General features: G+C 36.5%; 1 protein-coding gene across 1 annotated transcript; it reads left to right on the top strand.

Moving 5' to 3' along the window:
- Positions 1-347: 347 nt before the first annotated feature.
- Positions 348-24,257, top strand: LOC109038107 (transportin-3). Its single transcript, XM_019053062.2, is given in 19 exon segments — positions 348-499; positions 502-587; positions 2,562-2,765; positions 3,868-4,092; positions 4,930-5,085; positions 6,598-6,764; positions 7,625-7,751; positions 8,130-8,276; positions 9,383-9,582; positions 10,897-11,039; positions 14,106-14,306; positions 14,990-15,090; positions 16,246-16,380; positions 17,531-17,671; positions 19,066-19,295; positions 20,700-20,862; positions 21,286-21,453; positions 22,826-22,938; positions 24,078-24,257. Coding segments are annotated over 19 exon segments (2,793 nt in total). The 5' UTR covers positions 348-474; the 3' UTR covers positions 24,139-24,257.
- The last annotated feature ends 1,466 nt before the right edge of the window (positions 24,258-25,723 follow it).

The following is a 25,723-nucleotide window of genomic DNA, read 5'->3' on the forward strand; positions in this document are numbered from 1 at the left end:
TTCCCTATTTAAAATCATCGTGCTATCTCTTCTTAAACATGTTTGCTTATAGCTGTGCTTTTTTTGCTATCTGCGGTTACCTACTTTAGCCAAAGTTTGTTACGCCTCTGAAAATGGCACCGTGTGCCGAGAGGCCTTGGCGTTGTAAATAAAATTTTGCAGCACGTTGGTACGAAATTTGTATTTCCTCTTTTCAATTTTCAATACATTTACTAAAGTTCGTAATGGAGACGCAAAGGCAGTCGCGCGCGCGCCAAACCCGCGGCAGATTCATATGGACCGATTCAATTTCAAATCGCGCGCTATCTTGAGCACCCGGTTCCACCAATCACCAAAATGGCCGTCACACGGTGTTTTTATCTAATTTGTCCAGTCTGAATTCAAATTTGAATACGTTCTGAACTAAGTGGTTCCAGCATTTCCTTTTAAATTCAGTGAATCCTGAATATTTGCAATATATATTAATGTTAACTCATGGAGCCTCCTTCTATAGAAACGGTTTACAAGCAGTTTATACCTTATTCAAGGATTCCAATGTCACCGAGAAAGAAAAGGCGTCGTTATGGCTGGGAGAGTTTCAAAAATCCGTAAGTTTAACTATCAATCTTCAGTGTTTACCTCCTGTTCTCAACACTAAGGTTTACTTCTTTCTCTTGACCACTTCTTTATCATCCCCTAACCGCCTCGGGCCTACCGAGGTTCTTTCTTGATGAACTCGTGATTCCATGTGTCCACTGCTCCCGAGAGCGACACAATCCAAATTTTAGTTGACCAAGTATGCAATGAATCTTGGCTGGTTTTGTAGTCATTCGTTGCTTACTCTGCATTCATGCCTCTGGAGTGATCTTTAATCTACTCCCAATGTTTTTTCCGATAACCTTGAAGATGAAGCCATACTCAGTCGTGCTTCTTCACCTGAGACGAACCCTGTCATCCAATTGTAAACAAGGACAGGTAGCAGGGCTTTGAGGTTAGTCTCTCAAAATGCTCAGATCGAAGGAAGAATCTTCGAATTACTCACACTCCTCGCCAAAGATACCAGCCAATGTTCCTCTTACGAGAGTGTAAGCACTCAGGTAGTGTCTCGGAGGATAAAGCTGAGTGCAAGCTGCTCGCTCAATAGAGCTGGTCTCATTTTGACGTCTGACCTGTTCTGTTGTCACTGGAAGCTGGTTACGGATCTGTATTATGGCATGAAGTTTGCATTAAATTAAATCTGTCACAGGCTTCAGGGTTGCTTTCATGGTTCATTACCTCAATTATGTCATACGTGCTTCGAAATGAGAGGCTAAGATCAAGTGATAGTGTTGCGTTTTTCAAGTGCAATGAAAGTTCTACCATCTCCAATTTAAGTAGTATTGAAATAATAAATGAAATTATCAGAACTCCTGTAACAGTCTAAAAGTTGACTTACTTATTCGGAGAGAGCTGTCATAATGAGTGTAGGTATTGAATTTGAAACTTTTGTCGGAAAGTTTTCAAGGTACCACCAAATGTACAAATGACTAGGAAGTTGTACCTAGAAAGTCAGCCCTTGAATTTATTGATGATTATTCGTATATTTAGGATGCATTTCTGATGTGGTCGATTGGTTTTGTCTTAATCTTTAACTGGAGCTTTTGCAGTATGCCATAAGAATTTGCAATTAAGCTCTTCTCCTCTTAGATAATTTCCCTAGAAACATGATGGTGCCTCTGGTTTGCCTTAAAACAAACTTTGAAGATCTATAAAAGCTCTTAAAGTTTAAGCTGCAATGGGGAAGATTCCCCACACTGAGCTGCGAGTCCACCTCCATTCTCGATTAAACTCTCCATTCACATGCAGGGAGAAATGGGTCAGTTGCGCTGGTCATAGAATTGTGTTTTGATGTTTGATTCTTGTAGATTAGTCAAAATAATAAGATCTCTCCAAGTAGCAGCTTTCTACGTTAAGTTTTAGCCGAGATATCGCCCCTTGAAAAGTCGGGGTTTTAACGTAATCCACTGCGGTAATGATACCCTTGGTCTCTTCCACCTTGCTTTCATCCCAGTTTTACGTTGAACACTACCAGTGCAAATGCGCGTCACACCGACTGATGAAAGCAAGGTTGAAGAAACCAAGGGAGTCACTAACTGCGGTGGATGACGTCAAAAACCTGACTTTTCTAAGGACGATATCTCAGCTAAAACTGAATGTAGAAAGATGCTGTTTGGATAGATCTTATTACTTTTTGCTAATGTGCAAGAATCAAGCATCAAAACACGATTCAGTGACCAGCGAAACTGACCCATTGCATTCGTAGGGTCGCCACTTTGTTGAGGGACTTCTAGCCTAGAATCACTACAACACGCCTATGTATTTGCTCTCTATATGTGCATGAAGAGTTTGGCTGAATATGGAGATCCACCTCTCCCTGGTCTGGGACTCTAGTCCTGACAGCAGACTACTCTTACCTTACTACAGCACTGAAACTGGCACTACATTTCATTCAAAATGCTTGCAGCTAGGTACTAAAATGATCCCTATTAATGTTCAAAATTATTGCATCTAAAATTTCTAATTTTTCTCTCTTTTTATTCCAGCTTTATGCCTGGAAAATAGCAGACGAAATGCTGTACCAGAAAGTTGATATTGAATGCTGTTATTTTGCTGCACAAACTTTGAGAACAAAGATCCAGTACTCCTTCCATGAAGTTCCTCTTGAAAATCAGATAAGCTTGAAAGACTCACTTTTGAAGCACATTGCCAATATTGATCACGCAACTAGTCCTCCAATTGTCACCCAGGTTAGTAAGTAATCTCATCACCTTTTTTCCTCAAAAAAATTAGAGGAAAACATTTACCGTCTGTTTCACTTCCTCTTTTAAGTGGTCAATGGTCTGTACTGGGCCGCACTTTTTTGATATCCAATTTACTATTATCATCATGATCGAGTTCAAGAAGTACATTTTCAACGTTTTCTCACCTGAATATGGCTTTATCCTGTAAAAAACCATACACTTTATGTCACTTTACCGGCTGAAATTACTGTTATAGTATCTTTTACCATAAAAGCTCAAAAGTTTGGCTATGCAGAACAGACAAATCCAAGATCTTATCAAAACTATTTTAAAGGAATGAAGCAAATTTTTTTCAACTTTTTGTCCATTTTTCTATGATTTGATTGTGTGAAACCATTAAACCCTCAAAAAGGAAAGAGGACAATGTCAATGACTCATACTACATCTAGATAAAAATTGAATTTGTAAATCTGTAGCCTAAAATTATCGACTCTGTGTGGAACTGAGAAATTCGCTAATAAATATGCACTTTTTTCTGTATGACAGAGCCATGACTAGTGCTTTGTTTTACAGCTTCTTGTCATCTTGCTCTGAATCAAGGTCTTTTAATTCCATTCGAGGGTTTGTGGCCGTCCAAAAAGCCTGGAAAGTCAAAGAACTTGCAGGTCTCTGGAATAGTCAGGGAATTTCAAGAATAACATGTGGGCTCGGCAACATCAGTTGTTGCCATTCAAGATAGTGTGAACAACTTCTGAGTACCTTTTTCCCCCAATGTGAATGTCTAGAAGTGGAAAATGCATGCAAAGTTGAGTACCTAAAAGTCAACGTAATCAAAAGAAAACAGAATCAAGTGGAAGTTTCGTTAGAGGGTCAGGCAATTCTCAGAATTTGGAAACTAAAAAATCAGTAAAAAGCATAAAAAGCCAGGACAAGCGGAGAAATTGAAGAAATTAAACATTATGGAAACTCTGCTCTCCTTTATTATGCCTTCAACTTTTCATTCTTTTGTGAGCAGGTAATGCAATGCGCATAAACTGTTTTTTATTGTGATCACTTAATTTCTTGTTATGTTGGTGCATTTTTTCATGAATACTTTATAATTTTGTAGCTGTGCTTAGCTGTGGCTGACTTAGCTCTACAAATGAGTAGCTGGAAAGATCCTATCTCAGAACTCATCACACAGTTGAACCCTGTCAATTCCCGAGCAGTTCTAGAAATCCTCAAGGTCCTACCAGAAGAGCTGAATTCAAGAGCACTAAGGTTAGGAGAAAATAGGAGGCAAGAAGTTCTAGAGCAATTCCGGGCATTCCATCCCATGCTATTTGAATGTTGGGTATGTATTAATCCTGTCGAATTTGTGCTCACATTTTCCTAATGTTTCTATCAATTTTATATTTTCTCTCTGGTCTAACATGTTCGAAAAACTAGTTATTTTTTAAGCTGTCCTAATAATCAGAATATTAAATGGGTCACTTCTTAACCAAAACAATTAATATTAATACTAGAGATTAATTTTTTTATTCGTTCCTTTACAATGTTGCTTTCATCTTGAAGTGATAATAAAGTGACAGACTTTTATGTGAAGATCAAAATTACTTTAAATTGCTGCATAAATTTAGTCTTAAATGCCACTAATTTCAAGTAAATCTGGAGAAAATGGATTGAAATATTCTGGCTTTAAAGGTCAAGATTTGAATGCACTAAAATATCGAAAAACAAAAAAAAAAAGCAACGAGAATAATGGATAGTACTATGCTATTGACATATTACATGTGCATCAAATGTAACATCATCTCTCACCCCTTTGTTTTCTACTGAGTATGTTGTTTTTGTCAAAGAAGCTTGTGCAAAAACAGCCTGATCACCCATTTTCGCATTTCTCGAATTTTTGGTTTGTATTCCACTATACGAGAGATGCTTTACTTAAAAATTTCCAGCTTTAAAAAAATGAATATTAAAAACTTACATCACAGTTTAAGTTTCCCGACACTGTAAAGTAGCAGTTAACTGATTTTTCTCAGTCTCAATCCTGAAAGCAAAAATGATTCTGACCTCACAGAAGGCTCCTGATCTTCTTCGCCCTTCTTAGAAACACTGGACATCGAAAGTGCCTACTTCTCTATATTTTGTGTTTCTAGTGAAAGTAATCGGTAGTTCTTATTTTTTTCAGACTGTTTGCCTAAAGAATGCTGAGAACAATGTAACCATCCAAAACAAAGTGTTGCAGTGTTACACATCATGGGTGTTAATCTACGTTGTGCCTCCTGTCCAAGCAGCTGACAATCTTATCATCAAATTTGCGTTCCATACGTTGAGTAGTCCTGATGTAAGTTTCTTTTTTATTACCCAAGAAGATCTTTTTAGTGGTATCATAAACACTTCACCCAACCATCGACTTGAAAATTTATTCAGGGTGACTAAATAGAATCTTATTTTTTTTATTTGACGTAAAAATTTTAAAAAAATGTTACACTTTTAGGATTCGTTTTGTTTTTTATGTGACCAGATAATTTCCATGTGCATCTTATGTGCAAAAGGGATTAGGTGTGTAGAAAGCTTGCCCTCCCACAAATTCAATTGGTCATCGCCCATTTTAACCAAAATTTATGATTTGTCATCTCTAAGGGGGGGGGGGGGTTGGAGGGGGGAGTAATCCTCCTGAAATGGGACTTTTCCACTGCTAAAATATTGTGAAAATGAAAAAAGGGACAAAATTGAACAGGGTTGCCCAAGTTTTCCCTGTTTCCACAAGGGCTCCTTCATTTTATGCGACCAAACCAATCAGCACCCTCAATGAAAGTCTCCAACAGACCTCAGATCGAGGAATTTCTAACTGCATTTTAAAACCCTACCCGTAGTTCTATCCATTAAATAAATTCAAAAAATTTGCTGTACCTCCTTCAAAAATGTATTGAAGGAAGGGAGAAGGAAGTATGTATGCCTATTAAATACTTTGGGCATGATTCACTGACTGCCTCAGGCAGATGCTAATTACAAAAACTGCAAAATTTGAACTTTATTTGCTGCCTCACTGTGGTCATTGGTTTAAAAACCAACGTTGATCAAAGTCATTGTATAGCTTTACAATTTTGGTTAGCTGTGGACACAATCTGATTGAGTGGCTCTGGAATGTCTGTGTAAATTGAATAGATCATTTTTCATGTATTAGTCCAGACCAACGTTTGCTAAAACCGTTCTCCATTACCATTGACAAAGCCAACTGTAGGTTTCCTGCTATTGGTTGAGTTGCCTATCTTGGTGAGATCATTAGATCCACTGATGTAACTTAACCAGTTGATGAGGACACATGAGCTTGAGCGGGGCATTTTAATTACTATTAAACCATCAAAAACCTAATTTCCTCAGTTTAGTTTGTGTGCATGCCCAACCCTTGCTTTTTGAAAATTATCATATGAGTTGATAGGATACGAATAGAAATTTGTTCATTGCCATGTAAAAAGTAGCCTCTATCTGTTGCATAGGATATCATTTACAGTGGTGTCATTTCATCAAAATCTTGAGAGGGCAAATAACTTTTTTTTATGCTTGTCAGAATAACTAATACCTAAGTAAGTAAGTAACTTGCATGATGAGGATATTTAACGTTGATTTAAAAAAGGAAGCCTGTCTCTTTCCCGTCATTCTTTTTCTTTCTTCCTGTTATCTATTTTCCTAATTTCTTTAGGCTCTGAAACAGGGGAGGGGGGCAACTTCAAACCCAACCCCCTTCCCATCCGACAAGTGACGCCACTAATTATTTGTCCTTAAAGGAGAGCCAGTAAAAACATATTAATCTTGAACTAGAGCCTCTTGTTTAATATTATTCTTTCTGTCACAGGGTATGATGGAACTCCATGAATCTGCAGGAGATTGTCTCTCTGCACTTTTTCAGTGCCTCCAGACTGATGAAAATTATCCAAGTGAAATCGATACTCAGTTATATTTAGGTGTAGAAAGTTTGAAGGATCTTTTCCATTTAGTCAGCACGAGAGAGGAAGAAGAGAAGTGAGTATGCAAGCATGTTTTACTTTTTTAAAGTACTTCGCTCCACTTTTGAGGTCAGAGGTGTTTATCTCCACTGATACAACAGCATTTCTTACGATTGATTATTTTCTAAGATAAAAAAAACTCTGAGGGGCCATTCATAGAATACAAGAACGGATTCCACGTCTTGGATTCTGAATTGTTTGCCTTCTCCCCCCTCCCCCTCGCAGTTCGTTCGTGACTTTCGTCTCCATCCTTGATGGAGCCATGAAGACACTTGCAAACAGGTCTCAGAGCTGACTCTAATTAAAACCTCCGTAACTATTTCTGTGAATGAACATCAAAATTACAGAAGATTGTAATTCTAGCTTTGCTCTAGTTGTCACTGTATACTTAGCTTTTTTTTAAACTTAACATAATATTTTTCATGCATCGAAGCTATGCAGGCTTTATAAGAAGAACTGCTCCGATCTTTGTCATGAATGAGCAATGATTAATCCTTTAGTTTTGGATTTCTGTGTTAAATTGTCAGAAGTTAGTCAAGCTAGGGTTAATATTTTGTGTAATATTTTGTAGTTTCTATATATTTAATGAAGGAAAAAAAAAAAAGTCAAGAGGAATTACTCTCTTTGAAGAACTTGCAAAATATGAGGCTTTCAATTAAGCGTTTGTGTAGTATCCAATGAACCATTAAAGTAGCAATAGTATGCCCTGGCTAAGTGCTGAGACGTCTTCATGGAGACAAGGTAGAGAATAATTCTTTATTGATAGTAATCTGTTAGGTCTTTGCTTAGCCTATTTCAGTTTTTGTACCATACACCCTCATACAATTGCAGCTTTCAGGAAGTAACAATTTTTTCTTCTTTTGTTTCTTTTAACAGAGCTCTCAACTATGCAAGGATATTTACTGATTTAGCGGAGTTTTTCATTGAAAAAATGAACACTAATCACTTTTCTATGAAGACACTTGATCTTCTACTGATATGTGCTACCCACTATGATTATGAGGTAAATTTTGTCAATTTATGCCCAACTTTTTTCCTCTTTAATGAAAAAGTAGAAACAAGTTAATTAAAAAGTTTATATTTGGTGCACGAATTGAGACTTTATATTTTTCATCGCTGATCTGCTCATGACTGAAGCACCAGTGCAAAATACTGTGGTAAGATCCCAATTTATCAGATTTTTAGGAGCTAGCAAATATATTTGTCAATCTGAACCTACAAAATTTGACAAAAGTACACATTAATCCTTGAATCACTTTTAGTAATCCTCTCTTCTTCTTCATTTATTTTTTTCCCCTAAAAATTTTACAAATGTTTCCAAACTTAATTTTCTATAGTTTTATTTTTGATTATGATAAGAGTGTATTTTTTCATGTTTTAGGTTGCATCAATTACGTTTAGTTTTTGGCATAGACTTTCTGACAGCTTATACCAAAAGAATGATGACAGTCTGACGGAAGTTTTTAAACCTTATGTTTTAAAATTAATTGACGCTTTAAAAGGGCAAAATGAATTAGACTCTGATTTGGTAAGTTCAGGAAGAATATCCTCTCTAATATTCATTACAATTGTTGGAGCTTTGGGTGTAAATGTTGATTTTCAAAGTCATCCTGCGAAAGTTTCCAAGTTGAGGAAGTTATGTCTCCCATTATCCACTCATCTAATTTGATTTCCTTTTATTATGAGAGCCAACCTAGTATGTACGTGAAAAATGTATTTACAAATCAAGAATGCATCAAACGTTCCTCCGTTTTTGCACCAATTCAATTCCTTTCTTTGTAGACATAATGTGCAACTAGACTTCAAAAGCACAATAAGTGTTTGCAATGGTGCTGTTGCACTGTTGAAATCAATTTGTATGGCTCAAGCATTAATGATTTTCATATCGTCAAAGTTCTCTCGTAAGGTGGGAAAGCTGCATTGGATTCATTTGGAAGGATTTTATTGATTGTAAGCTTTTGCACATCATACTGGAAAATTTTCCGGTCGGCCATGGGAAGAAAAGAGAGATCTTCTTGATTATCGATTCAGCACCATTATCATATCGACGGTGTACGTCCGCAATCACGTAACTTGGTTTGCGACGTTGCAGACTTCCTGTCATACTTTATTTTTTAAACGATAGCAATTCTTTAAAACTGCCATAATTTTTCTTCTCTGTGCAAAGAAAATTCTTCATAAACTTCAAGGAATGATGTCAATTTGTTCTCCTTTAAAGAAATAATATAGAGGCGGAAATTTTCAGACACTGCCAACAAGTTATGTGATTGCCGACTTACACCGTCCATATTTCTCATCAACACTTTCATTGAATTACTCAAGAGGAGCATTTTTGGCCCCAATCCGCCCCCTAAATCATATTGGTTACCTAAGGAGTATCTTTTTGGAAGTGTATGTTACCTATGACGCCTTAAAGAAGATCTGATCAGTGCACATAATTCAAACAGTAAGGAATTTTGAAACATTCTTTTTTGCAGCCTTACAGGAGAGGATCATAATTTTTATTCAAGTTGGCTCTGCATAAATATTGTAAACTATGGTTCAGTCTTGTTTACATCTTCCTTTTTAGTTGTTTCTTGTATATTTTTGCTTACTTTTTCTCTCTACTAACTTTGTTTTTTAATTACTTTTTAGGAAGGCTTACTAGAAAGTGGTGACGACTTCAGCGAATTCAGGAAACGAGTTTACGAGCTTATTAAAGACGTAATTTTCATTGTTGGATCTTCAGTTTGTTTTAGACAAATGTCTGTGTACCTTTGGAAGCCGAACATTCAATGGCCTAAATTAGAGTCTGCTCTTTTTATCATGAAGGCTGTAGCTAAGAATATAGTACCGTAAGTCATTTTCCTAACTAATGTTTAAATTTTCTTTGATCTCTCTGAAGCCTGTGAATTTTTCATTAGTTCCTATTTCCTAGCGATGTGCTATGGAGGTCTCATCTGGTAAATTATGATATGGTTAGTTATTATAAATCTCTTCTCTGCTCTCTTTGTAATGGGAGCTCAAGAGGAAAATTTAGCGAGTGCCTTAGCGCATGTCAGAATCATTATTGTTCAACATGTTTTAATCATGTAACAGAAACATTGAGTTAGTGAAAAATGCAAAAAATCGAGTAAAGTTTCAAATAAAAAGTTAGGAGGAATCTCTACTATTAGTGTTCAATCACACAAACAGAAAGGTACTCAGTGAAATGGACTGCTTAAGCAGAAAGGAACTAAATCACATCAGCCATTGCAGAATCAATAGAATAATCTATTTTTTTCACAGAAAAACGGTTTGCCAGATTTTTTTGCAAATTTCAAAGAATTTGCTGTACACCACTTAGGGAATCCCCTGAAATTTTCCGAAGAAACTCTCTTACCGGTTTCTTACTTTAAAATAAATTCTCCGATGAAATTTGGCAATGGCTGATGTGACTTGGTTCCTTTCTACTTAATGCGGTCAGATTATTCATTGCTCCTCCCTTGTACTAGGGGGGGGGGGGGGGGGAGGGGCGAGCTGGTCGCAATTTTGGACTGATGCAAAGGTAAACTAAAGAAACTTTGGTTTTAGTCTAGGCTTTTTGAATATACGCCATCAAATATTTTGTAAGAAAGTGTGTTGGTCTCTTCATTTTGAATTCCGAATCTGAAGACATAAAATGTACCAGCAGTTTTTACGTCTCTCCAACAGACAACCGTAATTTTATGTGATCAGCTTTTATTATTATGTATTTTTCATATCAAAGATAAAACTGCATAAATGCGTATCTCAGTTATGGTGTTTCAAAATGTCCACTCAGTTTTTATTCTTTAAAAGGAGCTTGAATTTACATCACGGATGGAAATTTTCATAGAATATTCTTCACATTAAGAGGGAAAATCATAGAAGCTTTCAAGATTTTTGTTTAAGTGGGTTTCCATGCAGGAAATGAAGTATGACAGAAAGTCTGCATTGCCTCAAACCAAGAGGTGTTTCTAAAGTTTTAGTATCAATATTTTTTTGCACATACTACTTTCAAGTATGAAATAAAATTATTTCAGTCATTTATGGCTTCTTGAAAACTGATACATATCTCGGTCCAGAAAGGTGAATCGTAGGTGAAGGGCTCATCAAATTTCCTGTAATTCTAATTCCATCTCTAATTTACTGTTTCACTCACTTTGTAGAAAAGAAAATGAAGTAGTACCTGAAGTACTGGAAGCGGTCTTAAGGTTACCTATTGAATCAACTCATGTAGCTGTACAGAATACAGCAATTTTATTGTTAGGAGAATTGTGTGACTGGATTGATGCTCATCCCCACTTTGTAGGTAAGTACCCCCTCCTTCAGTTTTCAAGTTACAATTTCGCAGTGATTGTTGAAATGGAACCAAAAGATTAGAGTTGGGCCGAAATGGAATTTTCGCGTCACCGGAACCGGATCCGGATATCGGTTTTTTGTATCCGGCCGGATCCGGATACCGGATAATTCAAAAAAGTATCCGGCCGGATCCGGATAGTACCGGATCCGGATAGTGCTTTTTCGCTAGAAAAATGTCGCGATTTTTGAGGTTAAGTTTACTCGACTCACGATCGGTCGTAGCTAACAAAATTCGGGCCTTGAATTTCCACCTGCATCTATGAAAGTGAAACTATGGAACGCCGTTAGTGTCAAAACCCTTTTCTTGCGCGCACGGAATTTTTTTTCGGCGCGCGGAAAGAAAAAACCCGTTTTCGATGAAAATCTCTGAATTTCCGGATTCCGCGCCGGTTTTCGATATATTTGCGCCGTTTGTGTCAAAACTATTTTTGTCGGCGCGCCGCTTCAAATCTGTTCCGCGCGCGGAATTTTCGATATATCGATTCCTGCTCGCCGTTTGTGTCAAAACTATTTTTTCCGGCGCGGCGCTCCAAATCTGTTCCGCGCGCAGAATTTTCGATATATCGATTCCTGCTCGCCGATCGTGTCAAAACTGTTTTTTCCGGCGCTGCACCAGAAAATAATTCCGCGCGCCACTTTTTCGATATATCGATTTTTCTGCGCGCGGAGAATACAGGATGATCCAAAAGTCCCTTCCACCCCCTCTAACTTTTTACCTAATTGAGGTAAAGATTTGAAACTTGGGGGATATTCCTAGGTCAAGGGGAGCTACTTTTTGGCCCCCCTAAAATTTTCAGGGGGGCCCCCAACTTTTAATTTTCCAATGGGAAGACCCCCTTTGTGATCGCTCGTTTGAAAGAACATAAAAAAAGAAAACTTTTCGCGCAAACCCGAAGTCAATATCTCAAACCGTTTCAAAATGGCGGCCGGTTAAAGTTCAAAATGGCCGAAAATTAACATCGGTTATTTGTCGATGGATTTGCGCGAAAATCGGTATGAATGGGTGTTTTGACACGAGAAAAACGAATTTGACGTTAGATTTAAAAAAAAAAAACCAAAATTTCCAAAATGGCCGCCGGTTAAAGTTCAAAATGACCAAAAATTGATTTTTTTTAGAAATCTAAGTTCAAATTTGTTTATCTTATGCCAAAATACTCTCAAATTCCAAGTTTTAGGCAAATCCATCAGGAAAAACCGAGGTGACAATTTTCGGCCATTTTAAACTTTAAACAGCGGCCATTTTGGAAATTTTGGTTCTTTTGAAAATCTAACATCCAATTCGTTTTTCTCGTGTCAAAATACCCTTACATACCGATTTTCGCGCAAATCCATCGACAAATAACCGATGTGAATTTTCGGCCATTTTGAACTTTAACCGGCCGCCATTTTGAAACGGTTTGAGATATTGACTTCGGGTTTGCGTGAAAAGTTTTCTTTTCTTATGTTCTTTCAAACGAGCTATCACAAAGGGGGTCTTCTCATTTGAAAATTAAAAGTTGGGGGCCGTTGCCCCACTAAGGGGGGCCCCCTGAAAATTTTAGGGGGGGCCAAAAAGTAGCTCCCCTTGACCTAGGAATATCCCCCAAGTTTCAAATCTTTACCTCAATTAGGTAAAAAGTTAGAGGGGGTGGAAGGGACTTTTGGATCACCCTGTATTCTCCGCGCGCAGAAAAATCGATATATCGAAAATGTGGCGCGCGGAATTATTTTCTGGTGCAGCGCCGGAAAAAACAGTTTTGACACGATCGGCGAGCAGGAATCGATATATCGAAAATTCTGCGCGCGGAACAGATTTGGAGCGTCGCGCCGAAAAAAATAGTTTTGACACAAACTGCGAGCAGGAATCGATACATCGAAAATTCCGCGCGCGGAACAGATTTGAAGCGGCGCGCCGACAAAAATAGTTTTGACACAAACGGCGCAAATATATCGAAAACCGGCGCGGAATCCGGAAATTCAGAGATTTTCATCGAAAACGGGTTTTTTCTTTCCGCGCGCCAGAAAAAATTCCGCGCGCGCAAGAAAAGGGTTTTGACACTAACGGCGTTCCATAGTGAAACACGCGGGTCGCGGACTAAAGGAATTTACGTTGCGATCGCGTCAATTAGCAGAACATGTGCGTTATTCCGGTAGTAAAGGTCGAACAATTACCATGACTGAAAAAAAGTCAAAAGTTTCAGGAAAAAATACAGAAAATTGTATTGATAGGGAAGAAAAAAGAAAGAATATCACCAAAAATTTATCGAAATTTTCAGGGCCAAAAAAGCACTATTCGGCGGGTCCAAAAACCGGATAGCGCGATTATCCGGCCGGATCCGGATACTCGCGAAAATCGTATCCGGCCGGAGCCGGATATCCGGTATCCCGCCGGATAATCCGGCAATCCGGATAATCGCCGGATACCCGGCCCAACTCTACAAAAGATATCAGCTGTTGCCAAATTTCATTCGACAATTTATGTATTTGTGTCTAAGCTCTTCTCCGTGTACAAACTAGGAGCCTCTGAAAGGCTCCTTGGTGTAATAGTTGACTGTTGACTTTCAATGAAAGTAGCCGATAAACTCAGGACACATAGCAGATCAAAACTTGGGATTTTCAAAGAATTTTGTACAAAACTGGCCCAAAAATTAAAGAACTGAAGCAAGTAAATATTTTTAAGCGGATATTTCCTTATTTAAGGTACTTTTTATCATATGTACTGAAAAATGCATGTTTCCTCAAAGGAATTTTTCAGTCCAAAAGAACCCATGAACAGTGCTTCAGATTAGCACCTTGTCATTATTTTTTTTATCATGACTTTAGAAATGAATTAAAATACTTGAAAAAAATTATTTTGATGAGATTAATTTTGGTCCCCAATTACTTCTCTTCTTTATCAAAGTATCATTTTTTACCAGCAGTACTCCATGAAATTATTCCTGTTTGGTTGTAGCCTCAGATTAATAATATCATCTGCATGCAAAATCAAATAAAACCTCTACTTTTGTCCTATTGAATGTTTTTTCATTTGTTTCAGAACCTGTTTTAAATTTTTTGATTGCCTGTCTAAGGCAACCCCATGTTGCAAACACAGCTGCAGATGCGTTCCACAGTATATGCTCCGTTGCAAAAACTCACATTGTACCTCATGTTGAAAGTCTGTTGCCTGTGGTTAGCATTATTCATCAGTTGGATTCAAAAGCAATCTCAAATGATTCCGCCTGCAAAATACTGAAAGGTATGTATACCAAGTTGGCGAATGCTCAATCTACTTGAAAAAGCAACCTTTGTCACTTGACTAAGTGCAGAGATTAGAAAGGTCAATCGACTATCTTTTAAATTCAATTTTGCAGTGTTGTGTGAAATTATTTCGGCACATTGACGTACCTACCTGGAGATTATTCTTGACTAAAAATTCCCTTTTCTTCTTACTAATGGTATCAAGAAGGTCTTAAGTTCAAAATGAAAGGGGAAAATGTAGCGATCAAAGCCATTCATAGCTTTTAAAAGTGTGTGGAAAACTCATAAAGGCTCATTTAAGTTCTGGAGGTTGAGGTTTGAGTCCTGCAAATAGGTTTTTCTTTTTTTAAAACTTTTTTTCATTTGTTTCTTTCATACTATTTTACATTGGCCTACAATTAGTCAAAGTCCAATGTTTTTAGTACATGAAAATCAACGTGAATGGTAAAATTGCACAAAAAATTGTCCTTGCAGAGAAATAACGCTTCCTTTTGTAGGGTCTTCCAAAACATGTTTGAACCGTTTGGTGTTACTGCTTTCTGGATTCAAAAAATAAATTTCTTGTTTTTTTTTCACAATCTCCGTACGGAATTTTGATCCTGCTGTCTATTCTCTACTTTCTTCATATCTCAGTGAAGCTTGCATCACAAAAATGATTTCCCTGTTTATTTTGTTTTTCAGGATTAGGTTATGCTGTCAGTTTACTACCCCATAATGACATTCTCCCTGTTTTTGGAGAAATGTGTGAGGTTCAAGTCAAAGCACTTGTAGAACTGCTAAATGTAAGTTTAATCATGTTTTAAATCCATTAAAAAGAAGGCATATCTCTCTTGAGAATCATCTTTGAATACAAATTAAAATATGTTCTCTTGCCTTGATTATAAGCATAAGCTTAGTGACTCAAGGAGGTAAAAAATTTTATTATGATGGAATTGAGGTTAGGAGAAAAGGCGCTTATACGCGGAGTGGCCGCAAAGAACCGGTTTACGCTGAGAATTATCCATCAATCATCGGCATTCGGCATCGATTCCAAAAGAGGGCGAAATCTTCGCTTCGCTTTTTCCAACCTTGCGCTTCGTTTTGGGAAGCGAAGCAATGCGAAGATTCGCGGACCCCTGAAAAGTACTGAATTTCTTGGGAATGTAATAAAAAAGTACTTTAAAAGTACGGGGTTTTGGCCAGCCTGTTTTAGTAGACACCCCGAGGATGCCATGCTCTGTTTTTTTAGATACCCACTAATTGTCGAATGTAAGCAAAAGTAAAGGCACTCTTTGCCCTAGTCGAGTAGTGAATAGCTCTTTCTCCTTCTTCTTTCTTTTTGCATTTTAGCTCAAAAATAACCAGCGATGAACTTCAAAAAGCCTGAATTGTTTGTTGTTAAAACTTTTTTTCTGCTCGTTTTTCATTGTTTCTATAAAGGTCTCTGTGTAAAACATAAGGCTTAAAAATAGATTGACGACTTAGGGAAGAGCACTAAATTACAAACTAGCAATGATCAACCTGTTTTATCCTATTTTGCAAATTTTCCGGAAAACTTGCCTGTAGAGCCTGTTATTACCAATTATTGGATGAATCCTCTTGTTTAAGGCTTGTTTGAGAGTTTAACAGTAAATGGCCTCTTATATTTCTGCTCTCTATGGAATGATTTGTGTTCTATCTTCTGTCAAAAAGTGATTTTTACGAGAGTTGATACCTTCTCCTTTGGAATGTGATTTCAAGAATCTCAGTTTTTATTTGTCAGATTTTCATTTATGTATTTACCAAAAAGAATGATTATAAATGAAGTAACTTCTGATTCTGCAGTCAGTAAATCAGTCAACTTTAAGTAAAGCCAGTCTGGTACTTCAAAGTTTTCACCTCTCAAGAATAAAGTAAATGAGATTTTTTATGAAAAATTTGTCTCTCTTAGTCAGTAATGATGAAATCGTTTTTTCCAGAACTCTACAGATGTAATAAAAAGTATTAAGGCAAATCCTTGTGTATGGATGGATAGACTGGCAGCCATTCTCAGATCTGTTAATCCCAAAGTTGATAACTCTCATGAGCACCCGTGTCTGGAGGTTGTGTTGAAGGTAGGTTATTTTGCCTCTTTCAGTTTCGTGTTCTCATTTATTGGTCTGGTAGATGTTTAAACTTGACAGAACCACTTTATAAAAAACTCGAACATGCAAGCATTCCTAAGAAGCTCAGAAGTCATCAAGAAAAGTCTATGTCAAGTTTCTACTTGCCAAGGATTTTAGTTCCGTAGGTCCTTGCAGCTTTCTTCTTTTAGTGAAAACCATGAACCACTAGACAGGGTACAAATTCAAGCATTATAAATTGTTTTCTCGTTAAAATTTCACATGGAACAAAATCAGTGCAACGAAAATTAATGAAAGTAACTCATAGGTGAGGTACTGGTTTGTAAAATTTTTGAATGCATGAATTCAAACTTCCTGTTCATGAAAAAAACCATAATCTGCTCGAGTCAAATGGTACAATAAACGTTATCAAAACAGTCTCTGGCAACCTCAATCTCGGCGCTTTGGCTCTGTTGGACGTTTTAAACATCTTGAACAACCTAGAGCTCCAGAGTAACTTTGATCAATTAAGAAGCCTACCTAAACCGTTGTAGTGTGCAATTTGGTTCATTTAGACTTTGGCTCTTCTTGTGAGCAGGTAAGTTTAATTTTTTGTAGAGCTGTGCGAATGTGGTTTTTTTGATGTCGAATCGAATCGAATATTTTGAAAAAGTTTCGAATTCGAATCGAATATTTTTAGTTTTTATCTATTTTTGACCAAAACCAACCTCTGTGTTAGTCGAAGTAAAAATCAAATAAATATTTTTTTTTCTTTCTAAAATTTAAATTTTGAATAAAGAAATTACTTTTATAGATAAAAAGATCAAAAATTAATCAATTTATTTAATTATCAAATGGTTTTGCATACATTTTAATTTGCTGAGGAAAGAACAGAAGGGAGAGAAAATTGTTTTCGTCGCTCAAATTGTGTTTTACATGAAATTTTGAAGAGGACTTACATATTAGAACACAAAAATTCCTACCTTGACTTGTTGCCCATTTCTTTAATTTTACAGCAGATTACATCTAGATAACACAAGTGAGAGTGAAGCCCCTTTAAACACTATTTTGCCTACATATTTACTTGCTGTGTTTTTGGTAAACATTAACCTTTAAGGTTTAGAGTTTTTACTAATTGTTTTTCTCTTTTATCTTATTCCAGTGTTGGCCTGTCTTAGAAAAAATTTGTCAGACTTTTAAAGCTGATATATATGTAATGGAACGATGTTGTAGATGCCTCCGATTCACAGTTAGGTGTATTGGAAAACACTCGAATCAACTTCTTATTCCCATAGAAAATCTGGTAAGACTTTAAAAATCTATAAGAGAACAAATTTATTGCAGTTGTCCTAAAGTTAGAGTCTACGTTAGAGGGAGATAATTTTCAGCGAGGTAAACTGCATTCCCCCTTCAAATGAGTTTGATTAATTTGACATTAGTTGAATTTTAACTGATCTACCCCATCGACCAATCTACATCTTTACTTACACCACTTTATTTATGCCAAAGGTAACTGTGCAATGAAGTAAACAGCGCATGTTCGTTGTTTGGTGTGCGTCAAAGACGCTTGTAAGGGAATTTTTCTTGCATTGTTTGCAATATAGAAGACAATGAGGGTTGAGCCCCTGATCACATTCCTATCCTCTTCCTTTTTCTGATTCTTATCTGCAGGATTTAGAGGATCAATAATAGGATTGTCAATGGCGATAGTGTCTTCAAATTTCCAATTTTCTTCTTTTTCAAATTTCTTAATTTACAAGACAGCAGGAACGAGTAGAATTTTGTCATAATAAAGATTCTGTGGAGTCATTCTGCTGCCTCCTTCACAACGACCATGCCACCAGTATTTCAAATGGTCTGTCCCATATTAATTTTTAAGCTTTGATTCCTTTGTACCATTTTGTCAGACAGTGAGCTATCTGAATCCTGTCTTTAGGTACAAAGCATGGATGTAGGAATTTCTGTAATACCCATGAATTTGTAAAATCAAGGCTGTTTTACATCTGAAAGACAGTGCTTGGACGTAAAATATCCTTTATCAAATTGAAATATTTCAAAATAACTATTTACCTCGAAAAATAAAAGGGTGGTTTTGGGACGGGATGAAAAATTGTTAATCTGAAGATTTTTTTCTCTTTTTTTTTCACTTCAAGCATCCCATGAGGGATAATCCTGCGCATTACTGTCCCTAATAACCAGCCAGCTCCAAATAACCGTTGTTTGAGACCATCAAACTCAGGTCACCTGGCTGGGAATCGAACCTGGGACCTCCCAATCATAGAGCAAGGGCTATAACCACTACACCACTTTTGTCATATCAACAAATGTTAATTGAAGTTTTGCTGCATTCCAAAATATGCTACATTAATTTGCTGACCCTCTTATAGAATTAAAAGGAATATCAATGATTTCATATCTTCATGAATAAACCATAGCGTTATCCACATGGAGCTCAAGCATTTTTTAAGCTGCTTGACCCTGATAGAAAAAGACCTTATCCAGGTGCTACAAATTCTCTTTTTCAATTTAACCTAGAAAAAGAGAAAGTGAGGAATTGAGAAAGCATTAGTGCAGGTATGACCCATGAGTTGCTGGAGTCCTTAATGGCAAGCACCAAAATAAATGCAAAATGCAATTAATTTTATATCGATCTAGTTCAGATGTGATAACTCAACTGTTGTTGTTTTTACTTTTCAGTTAGTAACTCTATACAATGAACATCAGCACAGCTGTTTCCTGTATCTAGGATCTGTTTTAGTAGACGAATATGGAGCAGATTTAAGCAATCAAGTACCATTATTGAAAATGTTAGAGGCCTTCATTCCACCAACGTTCATGCACCTGCAGAAAAATGGTCAGCCTATCAGTGGATTAACCCTTAAACATCATCCAGACACCATAGATGATTTTTTTAGACTATGCCAAAGGTTTGTGAGATTCATTATTAATTACATGTTATTGAGGTAGTCATTTCTCTTCAGCAGAGAGCTAATGATTTTTTATCCTTTTTAGGGTTATGTATCAGGTTTAGCACCCTCCATGAGTCGTATTCTAATGTTGCTTTTTAAATTAAATTGAAGCTGAATGGACCACTAGACAAGGTGCTAAATACCTGCTTCCTCATAAAAATGTCACCACGAATATGATTTGTGACACAAAAATTATCGAAAGTAACTCCTAACCAAGATGTAAATATTTTTCAATGCATAAAGTCAGACTTCCCGCTCAAAAAAACACCGTAATATACTTGAATTAAATTGCATACCAAAAGTATCCGTAACAGTTTCTTCAATATGAAAATAAGCCATTTTCAGTCTTGGCGCTTTGACTTAGCAGTTGCACTTTTTTAAGACTTTAAAGAAATCAGGGCAGAGAAAAAACACCGCTCTATGGAGATGCCTGTCAAAAACGTTATAGTGTGCAATTTTACTTGTGTAATTTCTGGTTACTCTGAACAGAAAATCCAAATTTTTTGTAACCAGTGCGAAGTAAAAATGCTAATATCCTGGTTAGAAATTAACCTCTGTAATTTTTGTCGTGCAAATTGTGTTCTCGAGAAATTTTGAAGAGGAAGCACATATTACCTAGCAATGCCCCATGTCATTGTGCCATGTTTTCCTAAATTATGTAACATTGAAGTAGACCTCCCTCCCTCACTCCCAGACTACAAACAAAAAAATTTACAGAAATTATTGAGATAGCTGTTAGACATGGTAAAAAAGGCATAATGCAAAGACTAAGTTGAAATTCACACAAAATGACTAAAAATGCTGGACGCCTCTGCACTGTACAGCTCAAAAACAACAAAAGGAAAATTATCTCGAAAGTTGCAAATTTACCCACCACGAACAATGATTACATGGTAATGCTCCACACACAGTGTAGCCATCACCATGTAGTCAATGTTGGTGGTAAATTCTTAGATTTTAATTCCTTTCATCTCTTGGTGTTCTTTCAATTAATAATGTTGCCTTGAGGCGCTAGAGGTAGGCTATTATTTCACTTTTTGGTTTCACTGTAGCTATCTAACAAGGCTTAACCAGTATGAGTATCGCTGTACATTCAACTGGATAGTGGTTTTTTACTGAAGCATCAATTCATGTAAATTCGTGTAGACGATGGCCAAAATATACTCTGAAAACTTAGGGAAAACACTCAAGATTGTTGATTAATGCTGCGCTTGATACATTCCCACCCCATGTAATGTCAGCAAAGACCCCCACCAACTCCTGAACATTGCATAGTTTGGGAATGAACCGCTGTAACTCAGGCTTGCTGAAGCCTCACTTTAAAATTTTTGTGTGTTTGAGAATTTTTGTTTTGTTTTGCAGGTTTATCCTGAGAGCTCCAATTCCATTTCTGACATTGTCAGACGAAAATATCAGTTTCATCATGCAGCTGGCTGTGTATTCTGTAACATTAGACCACAAAGATGCAAATGCATCAGTCACCAAATTTCTCTGTGATCTCATCTCCTGTGGAAAATGTCATGCTGTGAGTAGTGTTGTTCACTTTTTGATGCTCCTGCTAATAACCCTTGTTTTTGTGGAGTCGCTAATTTGCTGTCAATTGAGGGTGCCAGGACTACAGTGCTTTAATTACAACTATCGCAAGAAGGGTAAAAATATAAGTGGGTAAATATTTCCAGAAATGGGTCATGGCAGAGTTTTTTTTTTTCTTTTGGCTCAATACACATTTATTCCTTTCATATTTAAAAAGCACCTTTGTTTATGTCAGTTTTTACAAGCAGCTCACTGCTCCCAATAGTTCGTAATCACTAATGATCATCATATTTTAAAATAAGATGTAATTTCCCTACTCAAGTGTCAAAAAAGAAAACAAAAAAAAATGAAAAAAAAAAGTTAAATTATTTTCAAGATAATTTTGATGAATAATGAAATTTCTTGACATTTTCAGTCCTCAAACGATGGCGCCGTCAAGCAAGAACTTGTTGTTAAAGTCTTGGTAAACCATGGTCAATCTTTAGTCGATAGTCTAATTCAGGCCTCAATATTTTTGCTACCTTCATATATGATTGTGGATATTGCCGGCACCTTCTTTGAATTACTAACATATCAAAAAGTGGTGAGTATTTCATTTTATTGAAACATAATTTTAGCAACTTATAAAGGAATCAATCCGTTGCACTCATAAAATACAGCCAACACAATAGTCTTTTTAAAAGTAGAATTGCAAAGCAAAACCTGTCAAGCACTTCATTCTCTACAATAATTTTTGAAGCTTACAATTTGCGTAGTCCGTATTGAGCATTCTCAAATTTACAGTATTCATAGACTCTTTTTTCCTAGTTGCCAGCAATCAAGTCTGTCTGGAGAGAGACACAAGCAAACCTTACTCCAAGAAACAAACAATCCTCTTTGAAGCATTTGTTTTCCCTTTTTTAGATAAAAAGACAAAATCCAATGCTTCAAATTGATTGAACATGAGAAACATATGAGTCTTTGCAGTTTGCAAGATTGTTTTTTCTCAGGTTAGGTTTTATATCTCTCTCTCCGGGCAAACTTGATCGCGTGCAATTGAAAAAAAAAAGTTTGTGAGGACGGGGTGAAATTGAAAATAAGCAGTACAGTCTGCGCATCTGAGTTTCTTTCATGTACTTTAGCCCTTTCTGATGTGCTTAGCAAGATCTTCATGCCAATTTACCAACAAGTAGTCTTATCAGTTGGATGTACCTTCATGTGCTCTATGTCTCATTTTATGGCTTGTTAGTTCAAAGGACTTGCAAAATAATTTTTTGATGAGCTACTCATTTGAAAAAAGAGCTTGCTAGAGGTACTGATTCAGTTTATACATTTTCAGCAACTTCATTCCTTACTGCACAAGAGTTTTAGGAGGCGAGGATTTTGGGGACAGTAATTTTCAAAAGTGATGGCTCCTTTTTTCTTCTGCTGTGCTATCTCATTACCTAAGAAAAGTCATTATTTTCTAAACCTGGGGGCAATAAATACTTGTTAGCCCTAGGTACCTTTTAAAATTGTAAATCCAGCCCATGTTTAACCATAAGCCGAGTAGAAATGGACTTTTTCTTTATTCCTTCAGTATTATCTGATCTTTAACATGAAATAATCCAAAAAAATTACTATTTTTGCCTAAATGATAGGAACGACTGAAAGAAACAACAAATTTGACAAACACAGTTTACTTTATTGAAAAGACAGAGAAGCTTTATGTGGTGGACCTCTTACAGTTGAGATCATCTGCCTGAGTGGTACTTTGTATTAAATTTGCTAATTTTTCTCTGAAAACAGCCTGCCTTGATTAATAGCTGGTGCACTCAGATAAATGCTTGTTGGTCGACGGGACTGAAGGAAGGAATTACAAGCCACAAGCGTAATCTCTCTTGATTCCTTTTTGCCTAATGTAGTCCAATTTATTTATTGAATAATTTAAAAGCACAGACTTTACATTTAATTCTACTTCTTCTCTGTTTCATCAGCCAGTACATCAGTGGCTTCAAGAAGCCTTATCAAAACTACCTACACATAACTCCGGCGGAACAGAAACTGTCAGTCACACACAACTATTAGAATTTTACTCTGGGATGACATGGTAAGCTCTAATTCTACCCATGAGCAGATTTATCACTGTTTATTTCCTTTCACTGCATATCTTGAAATTGGTGTAAAGGACAAGGCCAATCCACACAGACCTCACTGCACTTCTTTTCAAGATCCACTACCATTTCTGATCCTAGCTCATCTAGCATGGAATCTGCTCATCCTGAAGTGATCCTGTAAATGTCGGTTCTATCACCTTTAGTCTAACTACTGGTATTTAAAAAAAAAAAAAAAAAAAAAAAAAACTCATTCCAGTCAAAGCTGAGGAAAGTAATGCGTGAGGGCGGAGTCAATGACTGGCTTAGAGTATTTTTTAAGGGATTGAATGAAAGTACATTGGCACTTTTAAACGATGTGGGCTCTACAGAGCCAAACAACCCTTAAGAAAGAGACCGGACTGCTCATCCCCCTAACTAACCACATTTCGTGGCAAGGAACCATCATAGACTTAAAAATTGTATCTTAAAATGTCAACAATTTTAATTGAGGACCCCCTACTTTAGTGTTACTATTGGAAAAATGCTATAATATCATGTGCATTTATCTGATACGTATCTATAGGTAATAGGTAAAATTTTTTGGGAATGAAGACTATGTTTCCTTGGATGCGCCATTTGTAGGTTGTCTTTTTGAAGGGAGTCTGAAATTTGAAAATCTGATGTTATATTTGTTTTCTTCACACCAAATAACTCCTTAAATAAGACTTTTTATCCAAATCCATTGTCAAATAGCAGGAGTGACAATTGTTTCACAAGTTTGAAACTGATTATGATAGAGACTTGCAATTTTTCCAAAACATTCTCTTTTTCCCTGCTTTTTCTAACCATAAGACACATGAGCAGAGGTTCCTCACTCAGTTTTTTTAATATTTTGAGCAAGTCCAAAATCTAACCCTTATGATGGTCATGATTCCAAAAAAGTATCCTTCTTGATATGGTGACAAGGAGTCCTAATCAGATAATTTTAATCAATATTGAAAATGTCCTGATGGATCAAGTATTCCTCTTATCCACCGTAGTATGACTGCACTAACACATATTTGAAAGAGGGAAGCTGGCTTTTTTTGAGATTAATGATTCCATTCTAACTTAAAAATCCCAATTTTAATTGTGTTCTTGTTTATTTTTTCAGCGCATCAAATCCAAAGACTCTGTCTCAACTTCTAAAAACACTTGCCAGGCAGTTCCGTTAACACTTGGTTCCTTGTCAATCATCGATTTGTGTTTTTAAATGTACACTTGTATTTAATTTTATGATCTTAACATTTTTATTTGTTTGTTTACAATAATAGTTACTGTAAGAAACTGTTAAGCAATGAGTTCTTTTCTCTTTTCACGCATCCTGCAGGGTTCTTGTGAGGGCTGAAGATATTTTCCATTCATAATTATCTACAGACACTAGACCAAGGAGAAACAATTTTCCGTTCAGCATTTTCCAGAGTCAAGTCAAAAAAATGGATTATGATCTTTCAACAAAAATTTCTAGCTAGTGTCCTTAAGAATAAGTTTTAAGTGGTTAAGTTAATAATTGTGGCAATGGAAAGGACAAAGTTGCATTAATTTCTTGCAATTTTGTACCCTGAACAAAGGTTTCTTCTATAGTAATTAGCTTTCTCTAGAATCTACATTTTTCAAATCGCTAACTTCCAACCACTGTACCTTTTGTTTAGTTCGACATTCTAATTCTAAAATTTTCATTGAACAGTTCTTCATGCTCAGATATTATTGTTTCAATTTTCAGTGGTTGTGAACTTAGGTCCATTTCCCTGTTTACTGTCAACTGTCACATTTGTAAAATGCAAATTAATAATGTTGTGGTTACGGCGACTCGAGTAGGTACATCTTGACATACACCATTTCTCATCAAGAAATGAATATTTCACACAGCTGCCGTGTGTGTGTTTCTTGTTAGTCCTAGTCGGAAAATCATGTAATATCAAAAACTATGTGTCAAAATGAAACTAAGACAGGGTTTCTACTACTGGGAAAATCCAGGAAATGAAATTTTGAGTGAAAACCTAGGGAATTTGACGTTCACCCTGAAATTTTTGCTCTTTCATTTTAATTTTTTTTTTTTCAAATCAATCAATACTGAAATATTTTTTCCCTCAGTTTTTTCTTTAGACTTGCCATACAAAAATTTCATGAGTTTTCCCGAAATTTTGGTTACTGCCTGTTTTTCTCCAGTTTAAATTTCTGTCCACAACTCCCAGCAGACACTGATTTTTTAGATAAAGTAATAACATACCTAATTGAAAATTGTGATGGAGTCAGGCAAAATGGGACATTCCCATCTTGGACTCATCAATAAGTGATTCACATTTGCAATGGATGCTGGACATAAAACACGGGTGAAACCAAGATAGAAGAAACCCTAGGATGCACTTTCGTGTTAGATGACTTCCAGCGGGGCGATTATTGAAATTTCTTGTTTGTCGGGACGACATAGATGACATAGGTTAAAAGGCGGAGCGTGATTGGTCGGCTATGTCTTATCGCTGCTTTATCGTGCCTTTGTCAGGTGGAATGATCGACATACTGTCAGAAACTTAAGAGGTGCCGTTAGCTTGTCGATCATTCCACCTGACAAAGGCACGATAAAGCAGCGATAAGACATAGCCGACCAATCACGCTCCGCCTTTTAACCTATGTCATCTATGTTGTCCCGACAAACAAGAAATTTCAATAATCGCCCCGCTGCTGTGTTTTTTGATGGGCGATATCTTTCTTAATTATGTTTAAGTTTGGTCAGTTTTTATTATTTTTTGTTAATCTATA

Source organism: Bemisia tabaci, chromosome 4, assembly GCF_918797505.1.
Source record: "Bemisia tabaci chromosome 4, PGI_BMITA_v3".
Classification (NCBI taxonomy): Eukaryota; Metazoa; Arthropoda; class Insecta; order Hemiptera; family Aleyrodidae; genus Bemisia; species Bemisia tabaci.